At 44.8% G+C, this 26056-nt stretch overlaps 1 protein-coding gene across 1 annotated transcript; it reads left to right on the forward strand.

The window, feature by feature from the left end:
- The first annotated feature begins 579 nt into the window (after positions 1–579).
- LOC146549912 (uncharacterized) lies at positions 580–24478 on the forward strand. The gene is made up of 8 exons (XM_085261716.1): positions 580–628; positions 8177–8218; positions 8353–8625; positions 8711–8947; positions 9128–9241; positions 19152–19226; positions 24312–24356; positions 24471–24478. The coding sequence occupies exons 1-8, from the start codon at positions 598–600 to the stop codon at positions 24476–24478; spliced, it is 825 nt and encodes a 274-aa protein (XP_085117842.1). The 5' UTR covers positions 580–597.
- The last annotated feature ends 1578 nt before the right edge of the window (positions 24479–26056 follow it).

Consider the following 26056-nt stretch of genomic DNA (forward strand, 5'->3'; position numbering starts at 1 on the left):
AGGAGAGATGATAACGTGTCTTGATGCATGTTCAATCATCCAGGTAAGACAACTCGAAAAAGTTGATTCGGTTCATCTGGAGGTAGCGTTTTCAGTGTGAGAAGTGTTTCATCATCATCGTGTGACTTCTTCAGTCTCCGCTGACTGCAGGTTTCCCAAACCTTATAAACAGCACATTTGCATGACTGAAACTAGCGCCACTAAATGAACAATGGGCTGTGAGGACAGTTTATGATAATTAAAATACAAATTGTCATGACCATTGATGAACAACCACTGATCAATGGCCATGAGTACTATTCACAGAGAGTTGGGAAATGGCTGCAATCACAGCATTGTAAGATGGTGAAACATCTTACATGTGCATTATATATACATGTGTAAACATGATTATTTCAGGCAAGAGACATGACTACAGGATGCAGGTCATTAAAGCATGCCCTGCCCTCAGCAATCACAGCAGCATATCATCACAGCAGTGTGGCGACTTGGTGTTCAGCCAGTGAAACACTGCATGTGATAAAGGGGAAGTGATGAAGCTTAAGGCATTTCTCTGCTGCTCAGACTGGAGACGTGATCAGTCGTGATCCAGACAACATGAAGACTGCGGCTATCTCGCTGCTTATCGGTGAGTCCAACTCACATCTCCTTTACTCAACCATCATTCATTCTTTCATTCAGCAGAAATCCAACACTTTTTAAAGAAAATACACATTTCCATTAGACGTATAGGGAAGCTGTCTCTGACTCTCACAGCTGGAAGGGAAGTTATGGCACAGTGATTAGTACTATTGCCTAACAGCCAGAAGATCCCGAGTTCAATTCCACCATCAGTTTTCATATTATCTTCAGGTACTTCCTCCCACAGTCCAAAGATGTGGAGTTGGATTAACTGGAGAGTTTAAAGTGTGAGTGAATGTTTGTCTGCCTCTGTTAGCCCTGCAAAAGATTGGTGACCTGAGCAGGGCGTAGCCTGCCTCTCGCTCTATGTTAACAACACTGGCAAGAGGATAGACGGATGGTTTTCATATATTACAAATGAACTGCCTAAACATTCCAATGAATGTTTGCTATTGCAATGTCAATCAAGTCAAGTGTGAAAAAATTCAAGTGAATTTACTAACATTTTGGTGTTGCATTTTAACATCTGCAGCAAAGAGGTACAGGGATATGTAAAATGCAGTTGACTAGAGATTCAATTCATCTCTTGAAGAACTGTAATTCTCATTGTAAGTATTACTCTAGCTGTAACAAAAAAAAGGAGTTATTTGGGTTATTTCTTCATGTAGGTAAATCAAATATGAACAGTTACCTGTGTTTTATGTATGAGAGAAGCCCCTAAAGACACCAATAATGCAAGGTGATACAAAGGGTTCATGCAAGGAATAAATGCAATACAATGAATAAATATTTTAGTAATCTTTACTCTTGCTGCAGCATTTTGGATTAACTAAAGGCTTTTCAGGGAGTTTTTAGGACATTCTGATAATATTTAAATTAAATTTTATTTATATAGTGCCAAATCACAACAACAGTCGCCTCAAGGCGCTTAATCTTTTTTCTTCTTCTTTTTTCTTTTTTGGGGATTTTAAACTAGCGATTAAGACCTTAAACTTATTAGAAAAGTATCTTTTGTTATCATAAATTGAGAAGAAGGGTTACTTTTCCATAGATAATTACAGCTGCCAAGGAGCTTTTATCTTTGATTGCTTGCCATAATTTCTTTGAGGAACACAACAATTTGTAAAGTTTTGCATGTACGGCTGTAGAGTGGGGTCATGGTAACCATCCATTAAGCTCTTCAAAGTCAGTTTAATGATTTATTAGTCAAAAATTGTCAGAAAGGCTAATAACTTAGATGCCATGATTGCTACGAGTGAGGCGTGTGTTGTCAATATGTAGAAAGTACAATTCAGTACTGATTCAGTATTAATAATGAATTACAGTCGTCCAGCCTACAAGTAATAAATGCATGAACTAGTTTTTCAGGGTCACTCTGAGACAGGATATTTCTAACTTTAGAGATGTTGCACAAATGGAAGAAAGCAGTCTTACATATTTGTTTAATATGTGAGTTGAAGGACATGTCCTGGTCAAAAATGACTCCAAGGTTCCTCACAGTGTTACTGGAGGATCCAGAGTAAGAATCTGCTTAGATACCATATTTCTAAGATTTTCAGGGCCAAGTACAATAACCTCAGTTTGATCTGAATTAAGAAGCAGAAAGTTAGCGGCCATCTAGGGCTTTCTTATAAAGCAACAAACTATTTCTCCAGGCTAAATGATGATTTTCTAAATTTGTGACACGCCATTTCCTCTCCAGCTTACGGGTTATCTGCTCTTTGAGAATTATACCACGGAGTCAGGTACTTCTGATTTGAGGCCTTAGTTTTCACCGGAGCTACAGTATCCAGAGTCGTACGTAGTGAGGAGGTAAAATTATTAACAAGATGATCGACCTCTGATGGGGTAGTGTTCAGATAGCTGCTCTGCTCTATGAGCATTGAAGATGATAACAGTGGGTGGATTATATTCTTAAACTTAGTTACAGCGCTTTCAGAAAGACATCTACTGTGATAAAGTCTACTCTCCACCGCTGTGTAATCAATTATTGTAAATGTAAATGTTATCAGGAAATGATCAGACAGGAGAGGGTTTTCAGGAAACACTGTTAAATGTTCAGTTTCTATGCATATGTTAAAACAAGATCTAGAGTGTGATTAAAGTGGTGGGTGGGTTCTTTTACATTTTGAGGGAAACCAATTGAGTCTAATAACAGATTAAATGCCATGTTGAGGCTGTCATTTTTAGCATCTACATGGATGTTAAAATCACCCACAATAATTATTTTATCTGAGCTGAGAACTAAATTAGATAAAAAGTCTGAGAAATCAGAGAGAAACTCAGTGTAAGGCCCAGGTGGACGATAGATGATAACAAGTAAGACTGGTTTCTGAGTTTCACAGCTGGGGAGACGAGGCTAAGCATCAGGCTTTCAAATGAATTAAAAGTCCGTCTTGGTCTTTTGTTATTTAATAGGCTGGTGTGAGAAATTGCTGCCACACCGCCCCCTCGGCCTGTGCTTCGAGGTTTCTGGTAGTTAGAATGACTCGGGGGTGTTGATTCATTTAAACTAACATAATCATCCTGCTGCAACCAGGTTTCTGTAAGGCAGAGTGAATCGATTTGTTGATCAATTATGAAGTCATGTACTAACAGAGACTTGGAGGAGAGAGACCTAATATTTAATAATCCAAATTTCACTGTTTTATTCTTTGGTTCAGATGTGGATACTGTATTGTTCTTTCTCTGGCTACAATGTAGCTTGCCATCACCTGTGTGTGAATGGGTGGATGACTGGATTTATAAAGCGCTTTGGGGTCCTTAAGGACTAGTAAAGCGCTATATACACTCAACAAAAATATAAACGCAACACCTTTGTTACTGCTCCCATTCCCCATGGGATGGACGTAGAGACCTAAAATTCATTCCAGATACACAATATAACCATCCCTCCCAAACAGTGGTCACAAATCAGTCCAAATGTGTGGTAGTGGGCACATCTGCTATATTGAGATAATCCATCCCACCTCACAGGTGTGCCACATCAGGATGCTGATCTGACATCATGAGTAGTGCACAGGTGTACCTCAGACTGCCCACAACAAAAGGCCACCCTGGAATGTGCAGTTTTTTTGCGCTATTGGGGGTCTGGGGACCCAGAACCGGTCAGTATCTGGTGTGACCACCATTTGCCTCATGCAGTGCAACACATCGTCGCATGGAGTCTATCAGATTGTCAATTGTGGCCTGTGGAATGTTGGTCCACTCCACTTCAATGGCTGTGCGAGGTTGTTGGATATTCGTGGGAACTGGTACACGCTGTCGTATACGCCGGTCAAGCACATCCCGAACATGCTCAATGGGTGACATGTCCGGTGAGTATGCTGGCCATGCAAGAACTGGGACATTCTCAGCTGCCATCTGCCCTGAACAATGTGAACCATGATTCATCCGTGAAGCGCACACCTCTCCAACGTGCCAGACGCCATCGAATGTGAGCATTTGCCCACACAAGTCTGTTACGGCGACGAGCTGGAGTCAGGTCAAGACCCCGATGAGGACGACGGGCATGCAGTTGAGCGTCCCTGAGACGGTTTCTGACAGTTTGTGCAGAAATTGTTTGGTTGTGCAAACCAATTGTTCCAGCAGCTGTCTGGGTGGCTGGTCTCAGACGATCTTGGAGGTGAACCTGCTGGATGTGGAGGTCCTGGGCTGGTGTGGTTACACGAGGTCTGCGGTTGTGAGGCCGGTTGGATGTGCTGCCATATTCTCTGAAACGCCTGTGGAGACGGCTTATGGTTGAGAAATGAGCATTCAATGCACGGGCGACAGATCTGGTTGACATTCCTGCTGTCAGCATGCCAATTGCACGCTCCCTCATTGCTTGTGGCATCTGTGGCATTTTGCTGTGAGACAAAACTGTACATTCCAGGGTGGCCTTTTGTTGTGGGCAGTCTGAGGTACACCTGTGCACTACTCATGATGTCAGATCAGCATCCTGATGTGGCACACCTGTGAGGTGGGATGGATTATCTCAATATAGCAGATGTGCCCACTACCACACATTTGGACTGATTTGTGACCACTGTTTGGGAGGGATGGTTATAGTGTGTATCTGGAATGAATTTTAGGCCTCTACGTCCATCCCATGGGGAATGGGAGCAGTAACAAAGGTGTTGCGTTTATATTTTTGTTGAGTGTAAATACAGGCCATTTCTTTGTGATTTTTTTCGTTTAAGTTGTTTGTTGCTGGTTTTTAGTTTTGTTTTTTTTTTCTCTTTTTGGGAGCTGAGACAATTTCTAAGGGGATGGGTTTTTGTTGGGGAGGGGTGGCGACTCTGCTTCCTGGTCACAACTCTGGATAGGGGGGTTTATTATATTTGGCCAGATTCTAGAAATGAGAGCTGCTCCATCCAAAGTGGGATGGATGCTGTCTCTCAGAACCTTCAGATAGGATGTCCATATAATAAAACACTTCAGCCTCCCCCACCAACAGGCTGGCTGGAGAGGTGGTCAGAGACAAAGGAATGTGTTTGATCATGCTGCTTGAACTAAGACTTACAAATTTAAGTGACACAATGACAACATTTAACAATTTGACTCCAACACTGTTATTCCAATCATTCCTTCACATACATCCACAAGAAGTAGAATGAACCACCACTATATCGTAGTCCCCGATAGATTACACATACACAGATATTGTAAGCTTCCTGCTTTTATGACCCTTTTGTGCACAGGAGATCACACAAATGCACCCCCAAACACACACACACACACACACACACACACACACACACACACACACACACACACACACACACACACACACACACACACATTTTCTTGTCTTTTGTGACCATTAGGGGGATTTTACAATGGGAGGTGCTTGTGTGTATTGTAACTGTTTTCAATAAAAGGCAGCAAGCGGAGGCCAGAGTCGAGGTTGTCTGTGGTTGGATTGTGCCTTTCTGAGTCACCGATCGGGGCCTCCCTTGCGCAAGTAAAATCAATTGATCGGTGATTGTCTTGCTTTCTTCATGAGGAATAAGTCTCTAAACCAGCGGGGCCTGTGAAAGCGCAGACCCAACAAACAGTATTAAAGGTAATGCCGTTACCAACGTTGATATATTTTTAAGTAACTAGTAATGTAACTAATCACTATTTCCATTACTGTTACTAACAAGAAAATGCTTATCGAGAGCTGGGAGGGCGAAACAATCGCACGTAATAGGCCACGTAAAACCAGAGTCATGAAAATAATATATAGTAATGTCTTTTCTTGAATACTATCAATATGTTTACTGCCTAAGGATATTGCATGGCAAGCACTCCCTGCTCACACTCAAAAAAGGGGAAAAGAAAAGACAAACCACCCATTTTCTATTGGTGGAAAAATGTACCATGTTGACCAATCAAAAAATGATATGGCCATGAGTAAGAGTGAGAGGGGGAAGTTTTAGGAGTGATGATGGCAAAAGAAAGAGAATGATGGCATAGAAAGGAGCGAGCGAAGGAATGAGAGACAGCGATTTTTGAGATATTTAGTGTATTTGGAGTGTGTAGTTAGTGTGTTGTGCGTAGTCGTTGTTTTGTTTTGTGTGTCAGTGAGGGTACTAGTGAATGTCAAAGTTTTGCCAAAAAGCCACTAAAGGCAGACTGCAGTGTAGACCCTGTATCCAGGTGGAAAACAGGAGGAGTGATACACCTCCTGCTGTCAGGCCTGCAGATTATCAGGTTTGTGATGTTCTTCTTTATCTTATCTTGGACAGAAGTTATTTTCTGGAGTGGCACAATAATTCGTGTGACTCTTATTTGATGCAGAGCATATGATTGTTCTGTAAATAGTTTGAAATGGTTTTAAAAAATGTCATGACTGCATTTTTAGGTAAATAGTTGCAAATAACTGTTATTTGCAAAACTTGTGCATAAGTTTTTAAAATGTACAATTTCTGTTTTTATGTCAAGTTATGAAAATGATTTGTTAAACATATTTGTGGTTGTTACAGTAAAAAATATACATTTTTACTTTTGTGTGATTTTAGGTCAACTGTGTTAATACAGTACGTCAAAATGAAAACATAACTGTAAATTCAGACATGTAAGGTTGTGCTGAAAATAATGACACCAAACAAGGCGAGATAAATAGTTTTTAAAGAGGAAATGCAGAGGTAAAATCAAAAGTAGATAATAATGGCCTATTATACCCTGGACCCCAGAGGGTAAAACATTTATTTCAAAGTAATGCAATGATTACTTTTCTTAGTAATTAATTACTTTTATAATATTGTAAGTCAGTTACTAACACAGTTATATTTTAAAGAACTAATTAGTACCTATAACTAATTACCTTTTCAAAGAAACTTGCCTAACACCGATGAGAAGGCGATGCCGTCTCATAGCTTCGTATTTTCCCATGCACTATCATCAATAGTCTCTGTTTCTTTTGTGAACCCGAGGCTTGATTTGTCACTCCAGCTGGTGTACTTCTGGTCAGCTTGACAGACTAAGTTCTCATGTTCTCCTCTCAGTGTTTCATTTCATGTCTCCCCTCTCTTTCATGTGATTCCATGTACGTTTCCCCTGTCCATCATGTCTCTGTTTTTCTCTCTTATGTGTCCCCTCGACCCCTGTGTTAAGCTTGTGTTGTCACAGTCTACATCTCAATGTTTCCTGTTTTATTTTGACAGTCTACTGCTCCATGTTCAGTGTGTTTAATTTTGCTTCCCCTGTGGCATCATATTTATTTGCATCAGCTGTTCCCCATGTATTTCCAGTTCCCTCGTCACCCCTGTGTGTGTTTATTGTGTCAGTTTTTACTTCCTTATTTGTAAGGACGTCCGTTTTCCACGTCCCAAGTTCCAGGTATTCACATTCCTTGTGTTCAGTTTTAGTTTTAGTTTTCCCAGTTTAGCTTTTTGTTTAGTGTTGTATTTAATTGCTGTTTAAAGTGGGGGTTTATTTGGTTCTATCCCCATTCAGGTCATGCTGACAGATAGATGGATGGATGGATAGATGAAGGGATGAAGGGTTTTAAAGAGGCCATCTGAACAAATTCAAGTTTCACATTCTTAAAAAGTGACCGTTTCATGATCCGGCAGAACCTCCCTGAGCCTCGTTCTGCCGGAGGTTTCTTCCTGTTAAAAGGGAGTTTTTCCTTCCCACTGTCGCCAAAGTGCTGCTCATAGGGGGTCATATGATTGTTGGGTTTTTCTCTGTATCTATGAAGCGCCTTGAGGCGACTTTTGTTGTGATTTGGCGCTATATAAATAAAATTGAATTGAATTGAATTGAATTGAATGTTAAACACAAGTTGCCCTGGAGAACTGACATACTGACTTTCTGGTTGGGTGCAGGAAATCAGACGGGAATTGTGTCTTGTCATTAGGCAGCGGCTGCAGCTAATAGTGAAACTGTAAGGCTAATGATGAAACACACAGCAAATGTTTATAATGCCGGTCTGTAAAGATAAATGACTGTGTTAATTTAAAAGCACAACACATTTTTTTTGTCTAATAAACTACATTTCTCTGTAGCTAAATACATTTTTACAGAGGCACCACTGACCCTCAGTGACCTCTGACCCTCAGTGACCTCTGTCCTCCTGTTACAGGTGTGTGTGTGCTGCTGCAGTCTGCACTGACTGTTTCTGCAGGTGAGTTGGTGGAAGTGAAAACATTCAGTGAGACTCCAACAAGAACACGAATACATTTATTCTGTGTGTGTGTGTGTGTGTGTGTGTGTGTGTGTGTGTGTGTGTGTGTGTGTGTGTGTGTGTCTGTCCTCCAGTGTCTCTGTCTGTCAGCCCAAACCTTCAGCAGTTCTTCAGTGGACCTTCTTCAGTGTATCTGACTTGTGTTGATGATGGACAGATAGTTGATGGATGGACAGTGAAGAGGACCAGAGGAGGACTTACTGAGGACTGTGGAGCAGCTGCAGGCTTTGGGGAGTTTAAAAGTTACACCTGTATCCTCTCAGACATCTCCGAGCCAGACTCTGCAAGTTACTGGTGTGAAACCAGTTCTGGACAGAGGAGTGATCAGATCAACATCACTGTAACTGGTACACAAACTCACTGCTCCATCTGCTGGTACAGCATCTGGATATGACTCTACTCTCATTAACTCTGTTTGTCTCCATTGGTCAGAAAAACATCTTATCCTTGAGGTTCCTGCACTTCCTGTGAGGACAGGAAGTGATGTCACACTGCGCTGCAGACAAAGGAATGGTGGCACAGTTCAGGGTTATTTCTCCATCAAAGGAAGTTCTGTTGGTCCTAAACGAGAGCACAGCATCACTAACATCCAGCAGTCTGATGAAGGCCTCTACTGGTGCTCTACTGATGACGGTGGAAAGTCTCCTCAGAGCTTTCTGAGGGTCAGAGGTCAGATCACTGACATCACTTCCTGTTTAAAGCCATGAATTAATCTGCTGAGCTGATAATAAAGTGACTGAATCATCTTCATCATCTCTCCTGCAGATCCTCATCTTCCTCAAACACCATCTCCCTCCTCTCCTCCTGTAAACTCTCCTCTTTTTTTTACTCTTTCCATTCACCACCCAGCCTCCCCCTCCCTTCCTCCGTCTCTCCTGGTCACAGTTGTAGCAAGTCTCGTCTCTGTGGTTCTCCTGGTTCTAGTTGTGGGTGGAGTTCTGTTCTTCTGCAGGGAAATAAAAGGTGATAAACCTGGACAGAAGTAAAAGTCACTTTAAAAAACATTTGCAGGAAGAATGAACTGTGTAGGACTTAGGCAAAACTTAAAGTCTGGTGAATGTCCTCTTATAAACATTGATTGTTCTCATTTGAAATATAACATAATGATAACACTTTAATTCTAATGACAATTTCACGATTCTGAATTTACGAAACCCTTCACATAAAAAAACATAGAACACTGTAATCTCTGCCTCCCATTCTACTTTTAAATACTCTAGGTACAACAAGTAGGCCTGCAGTGTGAGAGCGAAGTGCTCTAATAGGGTGATACTACAAGGTCATTAAGATAAGATGGGGCCTGATTATTTAAGACCTTGTATGTGAGGAGTAAGATTTTTAATTCAATTCTGGATCTAACAGGGAACCAATGAAGGGAAGCCAATACAGGAGAAATCTGCTCTCTCTTTCTAGTCCCTGCCAGTACTCTTGCTGCAGCATTTTGGATTAACTGAAGGGGCAGCACAGTTGCATGGTGGTTAGCACTGTTGCATCACCGCAAGAAGGTCCTAAGTTTTATTTTACCATCAGGTTCGCGTCTTTCTGTTTGGAGATTGCGTGTTCTCTCCATTTTTGCATGGGTTCTCTCCGGGAACGCCAGTTTCCTCCCACAGTCCAAAGATATTGAGTTGGTGGGGTTATGTTAAGTGGAAACTCTAAATTACCCATATAAATGTTTGGTAATGGGTTAGGGTTGTTGCTTCAAAGACGTTTCACCTCTCATCCGAGAAGCTTCTTCAGTTCTAAGGGTCAAATGGTGGAGAGTCCCAGATTTAAACCCAGTGGGAGTTTCCCCCCAAAAGAGAGACAAAGGACCCCCTGATGATCCTCTAGCTAATCACATGAGCCAAGGTATGAAAGCGGGTGTGGGTCACAATCAGCCGAGGTTTCGGGAGAGCTCATTATGAAACTTGGCCCCACCCTATCATGTGTTTTCTTGAGATCAGGAGGCCCAGGATGTGAGTGGGCGTTCAGGCGTCTGGGGAGGGAACTCAAAACTGGATTATAGATGGCAGACAGTTGGTGTCATAAACCACCGCCTCTGTTTAAAGATGGTCGTTCACAGTGGACATAGATGCTTCTTTCACTGCTCTTTCAAACCATCTGTCCTCTCTGTCCGAAATGTGAACATTGGCATCCTCGAAAGACTGACCTTTGACCTTTAGATGCAGATGGACTGCTGAGTCTTATCCCGTGGAGGTGGCTCTTCCATGTTGTGCCGTGTGTTTATGAAGTGGCTATTTGGTCTCTCCAATGTAGAGGTCTGAGCATTCCTCGCTACACTGTCAGTTGCGCCGTAAGATGGCTGCACCGACGAGAGCTCCCAGTCATCTCAGCAAAAATTTTATTATTTATTTTGTACTGCTTTCTATTTCTGTGCGCACAGTGCGATCATACACTCTGTATGACTGACAAATGCTTTTGGAGCTACGTTCGTTAGCCAGTTTGGACTTTACAGTGAGTTTCGACTTCGTGGACGCTCTGCTGCCTGGGATCCTTTGTTTACTCGTGCGATGTTGAGGGAAAACAAAGAGGGGGAAACGCGCCGGAGTTTTGTGCTGAACGCGACAGAGAAACAGCAAGCCACCTCTGCCCAGCATCCTGCTTGCGATTCTCCAGTCTCTTGACAACAAACTTGACGAGCTGCGTGCACGGATTAAACACCAACAAAACATCAGGAACTGCTGCGTTCTGGCCTTCACAGAGACATGGCTGGAGCCCAGCGTCCCCGACTGTGCCATCATGCTGGATGGATTCACTGTTTACCGGGGAGACCGAACGAAGGACTCAGGCAAGAAAAGGGGAGGAGGGGCGTGCTTTATGGTTAACTCTTTGTGGGCTAGAGATGTGTGTATCTTAAAAAGTTACTGCTCTCAGAGCCTCGAGCTACTGACCATTAAAGTCAGGCCTTTTTACCTCCCGAGGGAGTTCAGCTCAGTTCTCCTCTCAGCTGTTTACATTCCCCCACATGCTGATAAAGCTACGGCTATGGACGAACTGTATAACATCATTATTGGACTTGAGAACAAAAATCCAGAAGCTGCCTTTATTGTGCTGGAAGACTTCAACAGAGCCAACATGAAGAAGGTTCTCCCCAAATACTATCAGCACATCTCCTTCCCCACAAGAGGTGATCAAACACTGGACCACTGTTACACTCCATTCAAAGAGTGCTACAAACCCCTCCCCCGCCCAGCTTTTGGTAAGGCAGACCATTGTTCCATACTGCTGCTGTCTGCATACAGACAAAGACTAAAACTGGAAAAAACAGCTTCCAGGGTCATCTACAAATGGGACAGTGAGGCTGAGGAGGTCCTACAGGACTGCTTTGACACAACTGACTGGCAGATATTTGTGGATGCAGCTGATGGCAACATCAATGAACTCACAGACTCTGTCACTGGATATATTGGAAAGTGCATGGATGATACCGTCACAAAAACCACTGTCCGCATATATCCAAATCAGAAACCCTGGGTAAAGACGTTTGCGCCAAGCTAAAAGTGCAGACCTCTGCCTTTAACTCCAGGGATGTTGATGCATATAAAGCAGCCAGGTACGACCTCCGAAAGTCCATAAAAAAGGCCAGAAAGGACTACAGGGACAAAATGGAGTCCAGCTATCACAGCTTTAACACCAGGCGACTGTGGAATGGACTGCGCTGCATCACTGACTACAAGAAGGACAACACAGGCAGTGTTCAGCCCACTGCATCTCTTGCAGATGAGCTTAACAACTTCTGTGCTCGTTTTGACGCAGACAACAGAGAGCAGATCCTCTACCCTCAGGAGGACAGTGAGGCTGCAACTCTAACTCTGAAAACAGAAGCTGTGAGATGGACCTTTAAAAAGGTAAATCCTCACAAAGCTCCAGGACCAGACGGCATCCCAGGCTGGCTTCTCAGAGTGTGTGCCGACCAGCTGGCAGGGGTGTTCACCAACATCTTCAACCTCTCCCTGAGGCAGTCAGTGGTCCCCATGTCCCTCAAAGCATCCCCCATCATTCCTGTTCCCAAAAAATCAGTGGTCTCCTGTCTGTTGCACTGACATCCGTCATCATGAAGTGCCTGGAGCGGTTGGTCAAAGGTCACATCTGCTCCTCCCTCCCTGACACACTGGACCCTCTTCAGTTTGCCTATCGGACAAACAGAGCCACAGAGGATGCCATCGCCCTGGCAACGCACACCACCCTCACTCACCTGGAAAAAGGGAATACATATGCAAGGATGCTCTTCATCGACTACAGCTCGGCATTTAACACCATCATCCCCTCAAAACTTGCCACGAAGCTCGTCGACCTTGGGCTGGGAACACCAATCTGCAGATGGATTCTAAACTTCCTCACAAACAGGCCCCAGGTGGTGAGAGTTGGTAAGCACACCTCCCCACCATTCATCCTAAACACAGGTACGCCACAGGGTTGTGTGCTTAGCCCCCTCCTATATTCCCTGCTCACACACGACTGTGTTGCTAAACACAAGTCCAACATCATCATCAAGTTTGCGGATGACACAACCATCATAGGCCTCATCACAGACAACGATGAGACGGCCTATAGAGAGGAGGTGATGGCACTTTACGAGTGGTGTCTGGAAAATAACCTGACTCTCAACATCAGCAAAACTAGAGAAATGATAGTGGACTACCGGGAACGACCAGTCAGGGAACACCAGCCCATCCACATCAAAGGTGTCAAGGTCGAAAGGGTCAGCAGCTTCAAATTCCTTGGAGTCAACATCACCGAGGACTGGACCCTTCACACAGACACTGCTATCAGAAAAGCTCGCCAGCGGCTTTACTTCCTGAGGAGGCTGAGGAAGTTTGGCATGAACGCCAACATCACCTCAAATTTCTACAGGCGTGCAATCGAGAGCTTGCTGACGAGCTGCATTACAGTTTGGTACGGAAGCTGCTCTGCCAGCAGCCGTAAATCACTACAGAGGGTGGTGAAGGCAGCAGAGCACATCACTGGCACGAGGCTTCCTGCCATTCAGGACATTTATCTTGATAAGGCACACAGCATCATCAAGGACCACAGCCACCCAGCACATCAGCTGTTCTCCTTGTTACCATCTGGCAGACGTTACAGGAGTCTGTCTGCTCGGACTACAAGACTTAAAAACAGTTTCTACCATCAAGCCATACTACACTTCAACCACAACACTTAAACACACACACACACACTCCACAGGACACACTCAGAAGCTACCCTGCAGCTGGTCATTCCACTTCATTGATATTTATATTTTAAAAAAGTGCAATACTGTAACAACTGCCACAAAAAAACAAAAACATTTTGTACTGCTGCTCATTCCTGTGCATTATCCCATGTGCCCCCCGCCCTCACATTCCTATTTAAGATTTTCTTTATTTAATCACTAATGTGTACATATATTTATACATACATATTTAGTCAGTTAACTGGAAATCTCTTTTTTTCTTTTACTACATCTTATTAATATTTTGCTCTTTAGTATTTTTCTATTTATTTTTTATTATCCATCCATCCATTCGCTTCCGCTTATCCTTTTCAGGGTCGCGGGGGGCGCTGGAGCCTATCCCAGCTGTCATAGGGCGAGAGGCGGGGTACACCCTGGACAGGTCGCCAGTCTGTCGCAGGGCCAACACACAGGGACGGACAACCATTCGCACTCACATTCACTCGCACATTCACACCTAGTGGATTATCCAATTAACCTTTCCCCACAAGCTGCATGTCTTTGGACGGTGGGAGGAAGCCGGAGTACCCGGAGGGAACCCACGCGAACACAGCGCCAAATCACAACAACAGTCGCCTCAAGGTGCATTATATCAATGGGCACATGGGTCAATACATGAGAGTAGCACAAAAAGGGATTGGCAAGAATACCAGAGGTGCAAAACACCAGTTAATGGTAGACAGAGCAGTCAGCAGAGATTGCAAGACTAGGCTGACCAACCTGTGCACTGCCTGGATTGATGACAAGAAGGCCTATGACTCAATGTCCCACACCTGGATCTTTGGATGCCTAGAACTGTATAAGATCAACAAGACCCTAAGAGGCTTCATCTGGAAGCCTGTTCTCAATGGGGATGTGGCGTAAAACACTAGAGGCCAACTTCAAGCCCATAGCACAGTGACCATCAAGTGCGGGATCTACCAAGGAGATGCTCTTTCCCCACTGCTGTTCTGCATAGGCCTGAACCTCCTCAGTGAGATCATTTACAAGACGGGCAAATGGGAATCATGATGAGGCCGCTAGGAAAGCTGCAACTACGAAGTACCTGCAGAGGGTCAGGCAAGTCCTGAGAGATCAGCTGAATGGTAAGAACAAGATGCGGGCTATCAACACCTACGCCCTCCCCATGATCAGGTACCCTGCTAGGATAATAAGCTGGCCAAAGGAGGAGATCGAAGTCACTGACATCGAGACAAGAAAGCTCCTGACCATGCATAGAGGGGTTCACCCCAAGTCCAGCATCTGTAGGCTGTATGCTAAGTGGAAGGAAGGAGGCCAGGGACTGGTGAGTGTCAGCATCATAGTCCAGGATGAGACAACAAACATCCACGAGTACATCAGGAAGATGACCCCAACTGGCCGCGTGCTCAGTGAATACCTTAGGCAGCAGAAACCCAAGAAAGAGGAGAATGAGGAACCATCATGGAAGGACAGGCCCCTGCACGGTATGTACCACCGGCAGATAGAGGAGGTGGCTGATATCCAGGAATCCTACCAGTGGCTGGACAAAGCTGGACTGAAAGACAGCACAGAGGCACTAATCATGGCAGCACAGGAACAAGCACTGAGCACAAGCTCCATAGAGGCTGGGGTCTATCACACCAGGCAAGACCCCAGGTGCAGACAATCCAGCACATAACAGCAGGGTGCAAGATGCTAGCAGGCAAAGCATACATGGAATGCCATAACCAAGTGGCCGGCACAGTATACAGAAACATCTGTGCCGAGTATGGCCTGGAATCCCGAGGTCAAAATGGGAGACGCCCCCAAGGGTGGTGGAAAATGACCGAGGTAAGATCCTGTGGGACTTCCAGATACAGATGGACAAAATGGTGGTGGCTAACCAGCCGGACATAGTGGATGTAGACAAGCAGAAGAAGATTGCTGTAGTGATAGATGTATCAGTTCCGAATGACAGCAACATCAGGGAGAATGAACATGAGAAGTGGACACATTTAAATATTAAATGTTACTCATTCTAGTCAGTTCTGACTATCTGACAGTTTATAAAAGTAGTCACAGATATCTGATTTGTTTTCCATGAGATCAAAGTTATATCAGTTTTACTGAAAGGTTCTAAAAGGAGCCACTGGAACCCAAGTAAATCATGAAATTCAACTCAGTTTATAGTTTAGTTTTCAGGGTAATACTGGCTGAATGCAGGAAGTGTCATGGTCGGCTGTGTGGCAGGCAGGCAGGAGTGGTGGACCCAAAATGCAGGATTCTCAGGACACGAGGTTTCAGAATCAGAATCAGAAACTTTATTGTCATTGTCATGAGAACAACGAAATTAAGAATGGTCCCCGATCATTGCATCATCCCTAGCAATATCAAAATATAAATAAAACAATAAAATTCAATAAATAAAATAGATAGAATACTTAAAATACTAATAAGATATAACAGTAAAACATTCACATACATTCCCACACACATGCTTCAGACCGTGCATAGATTAACACAAGAGTGGCGTGATGGACATTTTTTTGTAGTATTCAGATGTGTTATTGCAGTTGGATAACAGCTGTGTTTGAGTCTATTAGTCCTTGCTCTGATTGCCCTGTACCGTCTGCCTGAGGGCAACAGTTCGAACAGGGAGTGGCCAGGATGTGAGGTGTCTTTTATGATGTTTTGGGCCTTTTTAAAACAGTGGGCGTTGTGTAGAACTTCCAGTGTGGGGAGAGGGCAGCCAGTGATCTTTTGGACGGTGTTAATGATCCCTTGGAGTGCTTTCCTCTGAGCCCCTGTGCAGCTAGTGTACCAGATGCATATGCAGTAAGTTAGAACACTCTCAATGGTGGCTCTGTAGAAGGACACCAGCAGTCTCTGTATGATGTTATTCCTCCTGAGAATTCTCAGGAAGTACAGTCTCTGTTGGGCCTTTTTCAGCAGCTCGGAGGTGTTCACACTCCAGGAAAGGTTCTCCTCTATATTGACTCCCAGGAAGCGGAAGCTTGCCACCCTTTCTACACAGTCCCCATTTATGAATAGTGGTTGGATCTCTGCCTTTTTCCTTCTGAAGTCTATTATGAGTTCTTTGGTTTTTGAAGTGTTGAGGAGGAGGTTATTGGCCTTACACCATGACGTCAGCTGCTCCACCTCGTCTCTGTACGTAGACTCGTCTCCCTTGGAAATGAGCCCCACCACTGTGGTGTCATCTGCAAATTTCACAAAGATGTTGCTGTGGTGGCGAGGAGTGCAGTCGTGTGTGTAGAGAGAGTAGAGCAGTGGACTGAGCACACAGCCCTGGGGTGAGCCAGTGCTGAGACTCAGGGCTGAGGATGTGTGATGGCCAACTCTGACTCTCTGTCTACGGCCCGAGAGGAAGCTATTGATCCACATGCAGGTGCTGTATGGAAGCCCCAGGTCTTGTAGCTTGGCCACCAGTTTGTGTGGAAGGATGGTGTTAAAAGCTGAGCACTAATCCACGAAGAGCATCCGCACATAGCTACCATGCTCTTCCAGGTGAGTTAATGCAGCATGGAGTGCTGTGGCTACAGCGTCTTCCGTGGATCGGTTTGCTCTTTAGGCAAACTGGTGTGGATCCAGGCTGCGGGGCAGGGCTGCTGTGATGTGTCTGCGGACCAGCTTCTCAAAGCATTTCATTACCACTGGGGTGAGTGCCACCGGTCTGTAGTCATTCAGGCCGGTGATGTGGGGCTTCTTAGGCAAGGGGACTATGGTGGAGGACTTCAGGCAGAGTGGGACAGTCGCCTGTGCGAGGGATTTGTTGAAAATCCTGGTGAAGATCCCAGCCAGCTGTCCTGCACAATCCCTCAATATTCGACCTGGCACACCATCAGGACCCGCCGCCTTTCTCGGGTTAACAGCCTGCAGCATGCGCCTCACCTCGTGCTCTTCCAGGGTGAGGGTGGTGCTGCTATGGGTGGCGTGTTGCTGCTGTGGCTCCAATACCTCCGGTACCCTGGTCTCAAAGCGGGCAAAGAAGATATTCAGCTCCTCTGCCAGCTCCAGGTCACCGTCCGCAGCTCCGAGATTGATCTTATAGTTGGTTAGGTGCTGGATGCCTTGCCACACCTGCCGGCTGGTATTACTCTTCAAATGGTCCTCAATCCTCCTCCTATAGTCCCCCTTTGCCTCTCTGATGCCTCTCTTCAGGTTGGATCGGGCTGTGGTGTAGTAATCCCTGTTGCCAGACCTGAACGCAATGTTCCTCTCCTTCAGCAGCTGCCTGACCTCCCGGGTCATCCAGGGCTTTTGGTTGGGATAAGCCCGGATCCGTTTGACTGCTGTAACAGTGTCTATGCAGTGTTTTATATAGCAGAGGACACCGTCTGTGAACATTTCCAAGTCCTGATGTTCAAAGATATCCCAGTTAGTCCTGTCAAAACAGTCCTGCAGCTGCTGAGAGGCACCCTCTGGCCATATGGTAATATTCTTTGTGATGGTAAGAGCAGTTTTCTTGAGGGGGGCATATGCAGGGATTAGAAACAGTGACAAGTGGTCAGACTGACCCAGATGTGGCAAAGGTCTGGCCCTGTAGCCCATTTTGATGTTGGAATAAACTTTGTCCAGAATCTTGTCACCCCTAGTGGCACACTTGACGTGCTGGTGGAATTTGGGGATTGCTCTTTTTAAGTCTGCGTGATTGAAGTCCCCTGCTACGATATGTACAGCGTCAGGGTAAGTGCTCTGTTTATTATTGATGTTTGTATGCAGGAGTGCGATCGCAGAGTTAGCATTAGCATCTGGTGGTATGTAAACAGCTGTTATTATGACAACGGTGAACTCCCTAGGTAGGTAGATGGGCCTGCATTTAACAGTCAGATATTCAATGTCCGGTGAACAGTGACGGTCTATTATCACTGTGTTGGTACACCAGCTGTTGTTCACATACATAGAGAGCCCCCCTCCTTTGCGCTTACCGGAGTCCACTGTTCGGTCATGTCGCTGTGTGGTATAGCCTGCTAGCTCAATAGCAGAGTCTGGAATGGATTGATTAGACAGAAAATGCAGCTTTATTGCTGGAGCAGAACATCAAGATAAAATAAAACTCACAAAAGCAAACAAAACTCTAAACAGAGATGCAGGAGGACTGGAAATCCTAAACACGCAGCAAGTGAGGGTGAACAGACGTTAACGATGCGACACCGAGTAGGGGAAGACACAGACACTAAATACAAGAGGTGAACGGAGCAAAGAGGAAACAGCTGGGAGACACGGCTGACGTTGATTACACTGACGAGACAGGGAGAGCACAAAGCTGAACGCACTGACAAAGGACACAGACCTACAAAATAAGACAGGAAGCACACGCCAGACAGAGACAGACTCGTAAACAGGCATAATGACGTCATGGACAAACAGAGGGACATACGGGCAGAGAAGACCAAGCACAGGCAACCTAAACCAAACATAAGGGCAAGATAACAAAACCTAAACCAGACATAATCATCATCGTCATCAACATCATCATCAGATAACTAAAGAATCAGAATATAATTGTAATCAAAACAGTATCACCAGAGAATAACCAATCCATAATGCAAAAATAAACCAAAACATAAGAAACTCAAAATGCTGGGTCGACCCGACCCAGGACCGTGACAGGAAGAGCAAAACCACCTGAAAACATTTTAACAGGTAGTTGAGTCTGGTTAGCATGTGTCTGTGTTTTTCTTCCTCTCTGCTCAGGAGGTAACAACTCTACTCCCCCTGAAGATGTGACTTATGCTGATGTCAGACTCAGAAAGATGTCCAGCACAAAAGGTAGGCTGTAACAGTAGGTAATAAGTATTTGGTGGATCAGGCAGCAGTCAGAGTTGGATGTACTAGCACTCTTTTCCTCAGCTTCAAAAACTGGCTTGTAGTTCAAATCAAGTCACCTGTTTGGTGGGGAATTTAATTTATTGAAGCCCCCCAAATATGACTATCCAGAGTTGAGACTAGGAAGCAGAGTTGCCGTCTTACACGCCTCTCTGCAGCTTCTCTCCTCCTATTACCCCCTCCCCCCCAAACCCAACCTCTTAGAGATTGTCTCAGCTCCCAAACAGACAAAAAACAAACTAAAAACCACCAACCAACAACTTAAACATAAAAAAATCACAAAGAAAGAACAATACAGTATCCACATGAACCAAAGAGTAAAACAGTGAAATGTGGATTATTAAATATTAGGTCTTTCTCTTCCAGGTCTCTGTTAGTACATGACTTCATAATTGATCAAAAATGTGTTTTCTTTGCCGTAAAGAAACCTGGTTGCAGCAGGATGATTATGTTAGTTTAAATGAATCAACACCCCCGAGTCATTCTAACTACCAGAAACCTCGAAGCCCAGGCGGAGGGGGCGGTGTGGCAGCAATTTTTCACACCAGCCTATCAAAAAACCAAAGACACAAACAGACTTTTAATTCATTTAAAAGCATGATGCTTAGCCTTGTCCACTCAGCTGAAAAACCTCAAAAATCAGTCTTATTTGTTATCATCTATCGTCCACCTGGGCCTTACACAGAGTACAATATGAGTACCATATTTTCCGGACTTTAAGGCGTACTTAAAATCCTTAAATTTTTTCAAAAATCGTCGCTGCACCTTAATCCGGTGCGTCTTATATATGAATTCTGTTTGTGCTTACTGACCTCAAACTGATTTTATTTGGTACACGACGCTTAAAAATCTGTCAAAAAATGTTTTAGTACAACTTTGTGTAAGCTACGAATCCGCAATCTTGATGGATTGTCAGAGCATTACAGCTACCACAGTCAGGAGCCTCCCAGAGTAATACGTGCTGTGGCAACATATTACTGAATTGTGCGTATTATGTTAGTATAGGGACCCCGAAATGGCATCTGTTAAGAAACATGCTTACAAAGTGGATTTCAAACTCTATCAGTCAGGCAGTAGAACATGGGAATAGAGCAGCTGCGAGAGAATTCAACAATAATGAATTAATGGTATGGAGGTGGAGGAAGCAAGAAGAATGAATTGAGTAAAGTTTGACTTATCTGTTTTGTTTTGTTTTGCTTCATGTGCCTTATAATCTGGTGCTCCTTATGGTCTGAAAAATACGGTAGTCTTCATAATCCTTAAGGGATGGCTTCCAGACATTCCTAAAAACAATATCCAGAGAAAGGGTGGAAAGTGCTTCTCTAACTTTTTTTTTTATTAGTGATCATAAATGTATTTTATTTGATCTCTCCTTTAATTGAGACACACTGTCCTCTGTTCATGTGGATGTTCTGTCAATGTAATTACTGACTGCAGTGGAACAAACTGTGGAATTGTTTGATAATAATTTTTTTCAAACAGATGATATAGAATGGCATTTGGCCTCCTTTAATTCACAATGTCAAAAAATTCTAGATAAAGTGGATCCTCTTAAAATCAGGAAAGGCAGCACTACTAAATCCCTGCCCTGGTTCACAGAAGTTAATTGCAGGTTCAGGCGAATTTGCCGTAAAACTGAGCACCTGTTGAAAGCCACAAAACTTGAGGTTCATAAGCTCCACTTCAAAGAACTATTATCTACTTTGATCAACATGGTGAAAGATGCAAGAGCCACTTATTTCTTTAAACTACTCGCAGTAGGAAGAAGAAATCCTAAGGTTCTCTTTGACACAGTAAATAACATAGTCTCCCTCCAACTCCATGTACACCTGTCTTTTCAGATAAGGGCTGCAATGACTTTCTAGGATTTTTCAAGATAAAATCTGTGACCTAAGAGGAAACTTAGCTCCCTCAGATAGTCCCTTCAACCAAGTTCTCTAGCATATCGAGACTATCGCTCCACACCGTTACATATTCCATATGTACGGGGTACGACCCCCCTTGGTCGTGGCGTGTGGATATTTCTTTAAGACACTCCGGCAGGCCCGGCTTTGCCCCACAGCTCACATATAAAACAGCTGTGCAGACGTGACACTGGTGATCATTTGATCTCCACTTGTGTTGTGTGTGAGTGTGTGAGTGCCTTGCTATGTGTGTTGACACAAAGGGGATACGGCTACAGCGTTCCAAGTGTTCGCTGTTGGCCTGCTTAACACTGTGGGGGATAAACAGTGGGGAATTATGCTACGGTTCGTGCCAGCTAATCGTTAGCTGGCCTGCGAGTAGCATTCCAGCTGGTTAGCCTGCCTGGCGTGTCACCCGCAGCTCGTAGGTTAACGCGGCCAACAGTGCTCCACTCGTAGCCCGACCACATTGGGGAAATGTGTCAGAGTTCCAAGCATATGTTTTTACCTGTCAGCACTGTGACGCAGGAGCTAATAAACAGTGAAAAGGGAATTCGGGTTGCGGCTAGTGCTGGCTACCTGTTAGCACTTCCTGGTTAGCGTGTGGCTCCGCCCCCTTGCTTGGTAGCAGAGGTATGGCAGCCCACACATCCCAAACATGTCTGTGTATGGCATTTTTGCCCTTTTACGATAGGCACAAGCAGTGTGGCTGTGCCTGGGTGAAAAAGGAAAAATAAATAACTACATCAAGGCAGCCTAGACCATGCTGTGCTGGCTAAAGTAGCTGACGCTTGCATGCACTCCTTTGTTTCCAGCACGAACTTGGCAGACCATGCTTAATTTCTGAAAGTACTGGTGCCACTGCTGTGGCACCAGTTAGGCAGGCCATGGGCTGGGTCCCTTCCCACACCTGTTGCTGATTTACTGCTGGCCCCCCCTACAGCATCCCTCCCATGGCTCTGCTTCTGTGAGGCCTGGGCTTGTGGAGGTTGACTGTCAGGTGGCGGATGTTGAAAAAGCTTCCATCCTCTCCTCCAGTGTTACCCACCTGTCCCTGGGCTGCCCCCTGCTGGTCCCTGGGCACAGTGTCGGGCGAGATGGGTCCCTTCAGCTCTTGACTGGAGCATGCCGTGTGTGGGAATGAGCCCTTCTTGAGGTCTCATCTAGTAGAGTGGACCTCAAGGTTGTTGCTATCACGTAGCCTCAGCGCCTACTGTCTAAGGTGCTGCTGCTGCCTGGTTGGCCTAGTTGCAGGCAGTGAGTGCTCTGCCTCTCAGCATTTCTGGTCCCCTGCCCGCAGTTGGTTGCTGCTGTGCATGGCGGGAATAGTTGCCTTTGGCCCCTTCCACGTTAGCCCCCCACTGGTCCCTAGTTGCCCCTTCGGGCCTTCCCTGGGCAGGGCGGCATGCCCTAACAGGGGCGGGAGGATTACTTATGCCCTGCTGGTGGTGTGCTGTCTGCGGACACCACGTGCTGTCTGCAGACAAGCACGTGGTGACAGTGCTGGGGGTGGACCTTTGGGTCATCGCCTTGCTCAGCCCTCCACTTATGCAGGCTAGGCTGCCAGCCACCCCCTCCCTGTCTGTCAACAGCTCGGGGCGGCTTCGGCTTTGAGGATGGATGGGTCACATCCCTAGCTTGGCCTGCGGTTGCTGGCTGTGTTCCCGTGGCGTGTTGCCCGCTTCGCCAGCTTACACGCCAGTCGGACCTCGCTGTGGCGAGTGAGTTCTCCAGCCTGTAGCGCCGACTCTCTGTCTGGAATTGCCCGCATGTCGTAGGCCTATGCGACCAGTGGGATGCTACTTGGCAGCTCGGTGTGCTGCGTTCCCTGGCAGTCTGCCTCGCGGTTCCCGGGCTGACCTTGAGCGGCCGATCACTTGCAGTCCTGCATCCTGCACGACCAGTTCAGGCCAGTCATTGCGAAGCTCTGATCAGGGTGGTGTCTCCATTGGTGCGTTGTCACTGACTCCCGGCACCTTCACTCTCGGCAGTTTGGTTGCACTGTCTCCTCGCGGGGTGTCTTACAGAGTTACCCCGTACATATGGAATATGTAACGGTGTGGAGAGATAGTCTCGATATGCTAGAGAACGTACGGTTACGGTGTAACCTTGGTTCTCTTAGTGAGAGACTATCTCTACCCCATCAGGCCGCTCGGAGACGCGTTCCGATCAAACTATCACCGGTGTCATGTCTGCACAGCTGTTTTATACATGAGCTGTGGGGCGTAGCCGGGCGTGCTGGAGTGTCTCAAAGAAATATCCACACGCAATGGCCAAGGGGGGGTCGTACCCCATACATATGGAATATGTAACGGTGTGGAGAGATAGTCTCTCACTAAGAGAACCAAGGTTACACCGTAACCGTACGATCTTCCACACCCTGTAATTATGGAATCCTTTCACCCAGTTTCACCCAGAAGATCTATCAGAAATAGTGACAAATGAAACCCTCAATGAGTCCAGCTGATATCCTACCTACATCTTTAGTAGGAAGCGGTTCTAGGGGAGTAGGTTCAATTGGATGGCTCCTCGGCCTCAGTCAGGCGATGTGGGTATGTAGTGAGGCGTGGTCTGCGGTGCCTTGCAGGGAAGGCGGACGCACCTGCACAGCATCCGCAATCATGTCCGCCGAGTTGAAACATGAGGTTTGTGGTGTGTGTTGTGGTGGCGTTATGTACGAATAAAGATGAAACAATGACAAAACACCTTCGTCTGGACCCGCCATGCCTTAATCACACCGCATATTTGTTTCTCAACAAAAGAGTCAAGAAGGAAGTGGAGTCTTCTCTGCCCAACCTTTTATGCATTTAACTTGAATTTTAAACTCTCTGTTTGTAATTTACTTTTGTCACAGACAACTCGGGTCCAAAGTGAAGAAGGTGAAACAGACCAAGAGTCTAGATGAGAATAAGATATAAGATAATACGAATTAAGATAATCATGTAACCACTCCCATAAAGAACGGGGCTCACACGCCCCATAAAAGAAAGCGGCAACTTTTGCCATCTATCCAAATCTTTTTTTATTTTTATGAGCAATGTAGAAAAATTCAATTTCCATAGGTTTTTAAGATCTGGTCTAATCTGTAGTGCAAGATATGTAAAGCCGCTGTTATGTGTTACAGAACAACCAGATGTTCCGGATCTTGTGTATTCATCAGTGAGAGCAGGTATCATCATATACCTACATATATATATCTATATCTATATCTATAGATATAGATATTTACATTGTATATATCAGACCAATATGTGATAATTTTTTTCTCTTTTGTTCTGCACAGGAAACTAAAGCCATATAGCCTGATGGACCTTCTACTCCTGTTTCTTTAACTGTTAAATTGATATGATTATATACGTAATAGATATATGGGCTCAAATAAATATTTTGTACTTGTAAATGAAAAGGGTAGTTGTGAACTGAGCTTTGTAACCCTGTAAACCAAAATATCTGAAAATTTTATGTTTGTGCATCTATAGATGAGAATTTGTGTGTTTGTAAAAAATATTTACACAAGCTATAAGTTCATGTTTTTTGTTAACGTCTGATTACAGATACAAAGCAAAGAACTACGTGAAGCTCTGCACTCAGGTTCCCTTGCTCTGTGTGTCTTTCAACTTAAAAGTACGGATTTTGACCCAATTTTTCTTCCTTTCAGCTGATTGGTCAACGTCATGTCAATCACAAATTTAAGAAACCAATCAGAGAACAGATGGGTTTGGCTGTCGGAGGAGCGCTTTGATTTGATATACAAGTAAAAAATATTTCTGACCACAATTTGAGCCCATATAGATACACTATAAATAATTAAATGAATCTTCAACAGACATTTCAACTAAGTTAGCATGCTCATGCTACTATAAATCAAATTCAAATTACAGTAATATTTTCTTGCAGTTGCAACCTTTCCTACATTATGTTTTGCTGTAAATCACAAAGAACTGATACTGTTTCAATGTAAAAATGTTTTTTGATGTGACAAATATTGAACTGAGTTTCCCAGCAAATTTATAAAATGTGTGTGTGTGTATGTGTGTGTGTGTGTGTTTGTTTTTAATGTTTATATATCAAGTAAAAGCCACCGAGTAACCGCTAAGGGCCTCTATACCACTCGTGCAAACTTTCAGTCCCAAAGCTCTTGCAGGAACGAGCCCAGAATAAACAGGACAAGAGGGTCAATATCAGCCAGAGACGTTAAAGTTTATTATTTTAAAAGAAAACACAAAGGGTTTGCAATAGTCCTAAAAAATCACCTCTCTAGGGACATCTCAGGCCCTCCAAGGTATGGAGGCCTATCTCCCCCCACCACTTCCCCTGCCAGTGGCAGACGCCCTCAGACATCGGTGTGTTGGTGGTTCTTTGTGTCTGGGGATGGGCGTCCGGGTACCCACCGGCTCACTCCTTGATGGCTGCTTATCAGGGCCTGGAGCCTGGGGCTAGCTCGGACCACTTCGGGGGTGGTGTGCCCTCGGCCTCTCGGCCTGGGGCTCGGTCACTCAGGCACAGCTGGCTGCCGGCGGAGCTCACGGGCACGTCACTGCAACCCCCCCTGGCTTCTGCTCCGCAGCTGCTGAGTGACCCCTCATCTGGGGCTCTTTTTATTTCAAACGTATTTTTTGTCTGCTTATTTTGTTGGTTTTTGTTTCTTGTCCTGTCCCTCTTCCCCGCTGTTTTTCTTTCTCTTTCTTTCTCTCCTTTCTTTTCCCCAGTCAAGTCTGTCCTGTATTTAACAAGTGGAAATAAAATAAAGTAAACAATAAAAGGTGAATCAAATAGACCATTACGGCAAGGCTGGGATGGTCCATTTGGTAAAGTAAATCCATTGGGCATCTTTCTTCGCCAATACTTCTGATGGCAAAAAGAGCCAAA

This window comes from Mchenga conophoros, linkage group LG22 (assembly GCF_057382185.1).
Source record: "Mchenga conophoros isolate Kocher_MC1m ecotype Shallow Benthic linkage group LG22, M_conophoros_male_GT1.1, whole genome shotgun sequence".
NCBI classification, from domain to species: Eukaryota; Metazoa; Chordata; class Actinopteri; order Cichliformes; family Cichlidae; genus Mchenga; species Mchenga conophoros.

Coding starts and splice junctions, on each gene's coding strand:
- LOC146549912 (XM_085261716.1), top strand. CDS start 598: ATGAAGACTGCGGCTATCTCGCTGCTTATCG. Junction 8,948..9,127: donor GAGCTTTCTGAGGGTCAGAG/GTCAGATCACTG, acceptor TTCACCACCCAG/CCTCCCCCTCCCTTCCTCCG. Junction 19,227..24,311: donor AAAGATGTCCAGCACAAAAG/GTAGGCTGTAAC, acceptor TATGTGTTACAG/AACAACCAGATGTTCCGGAT.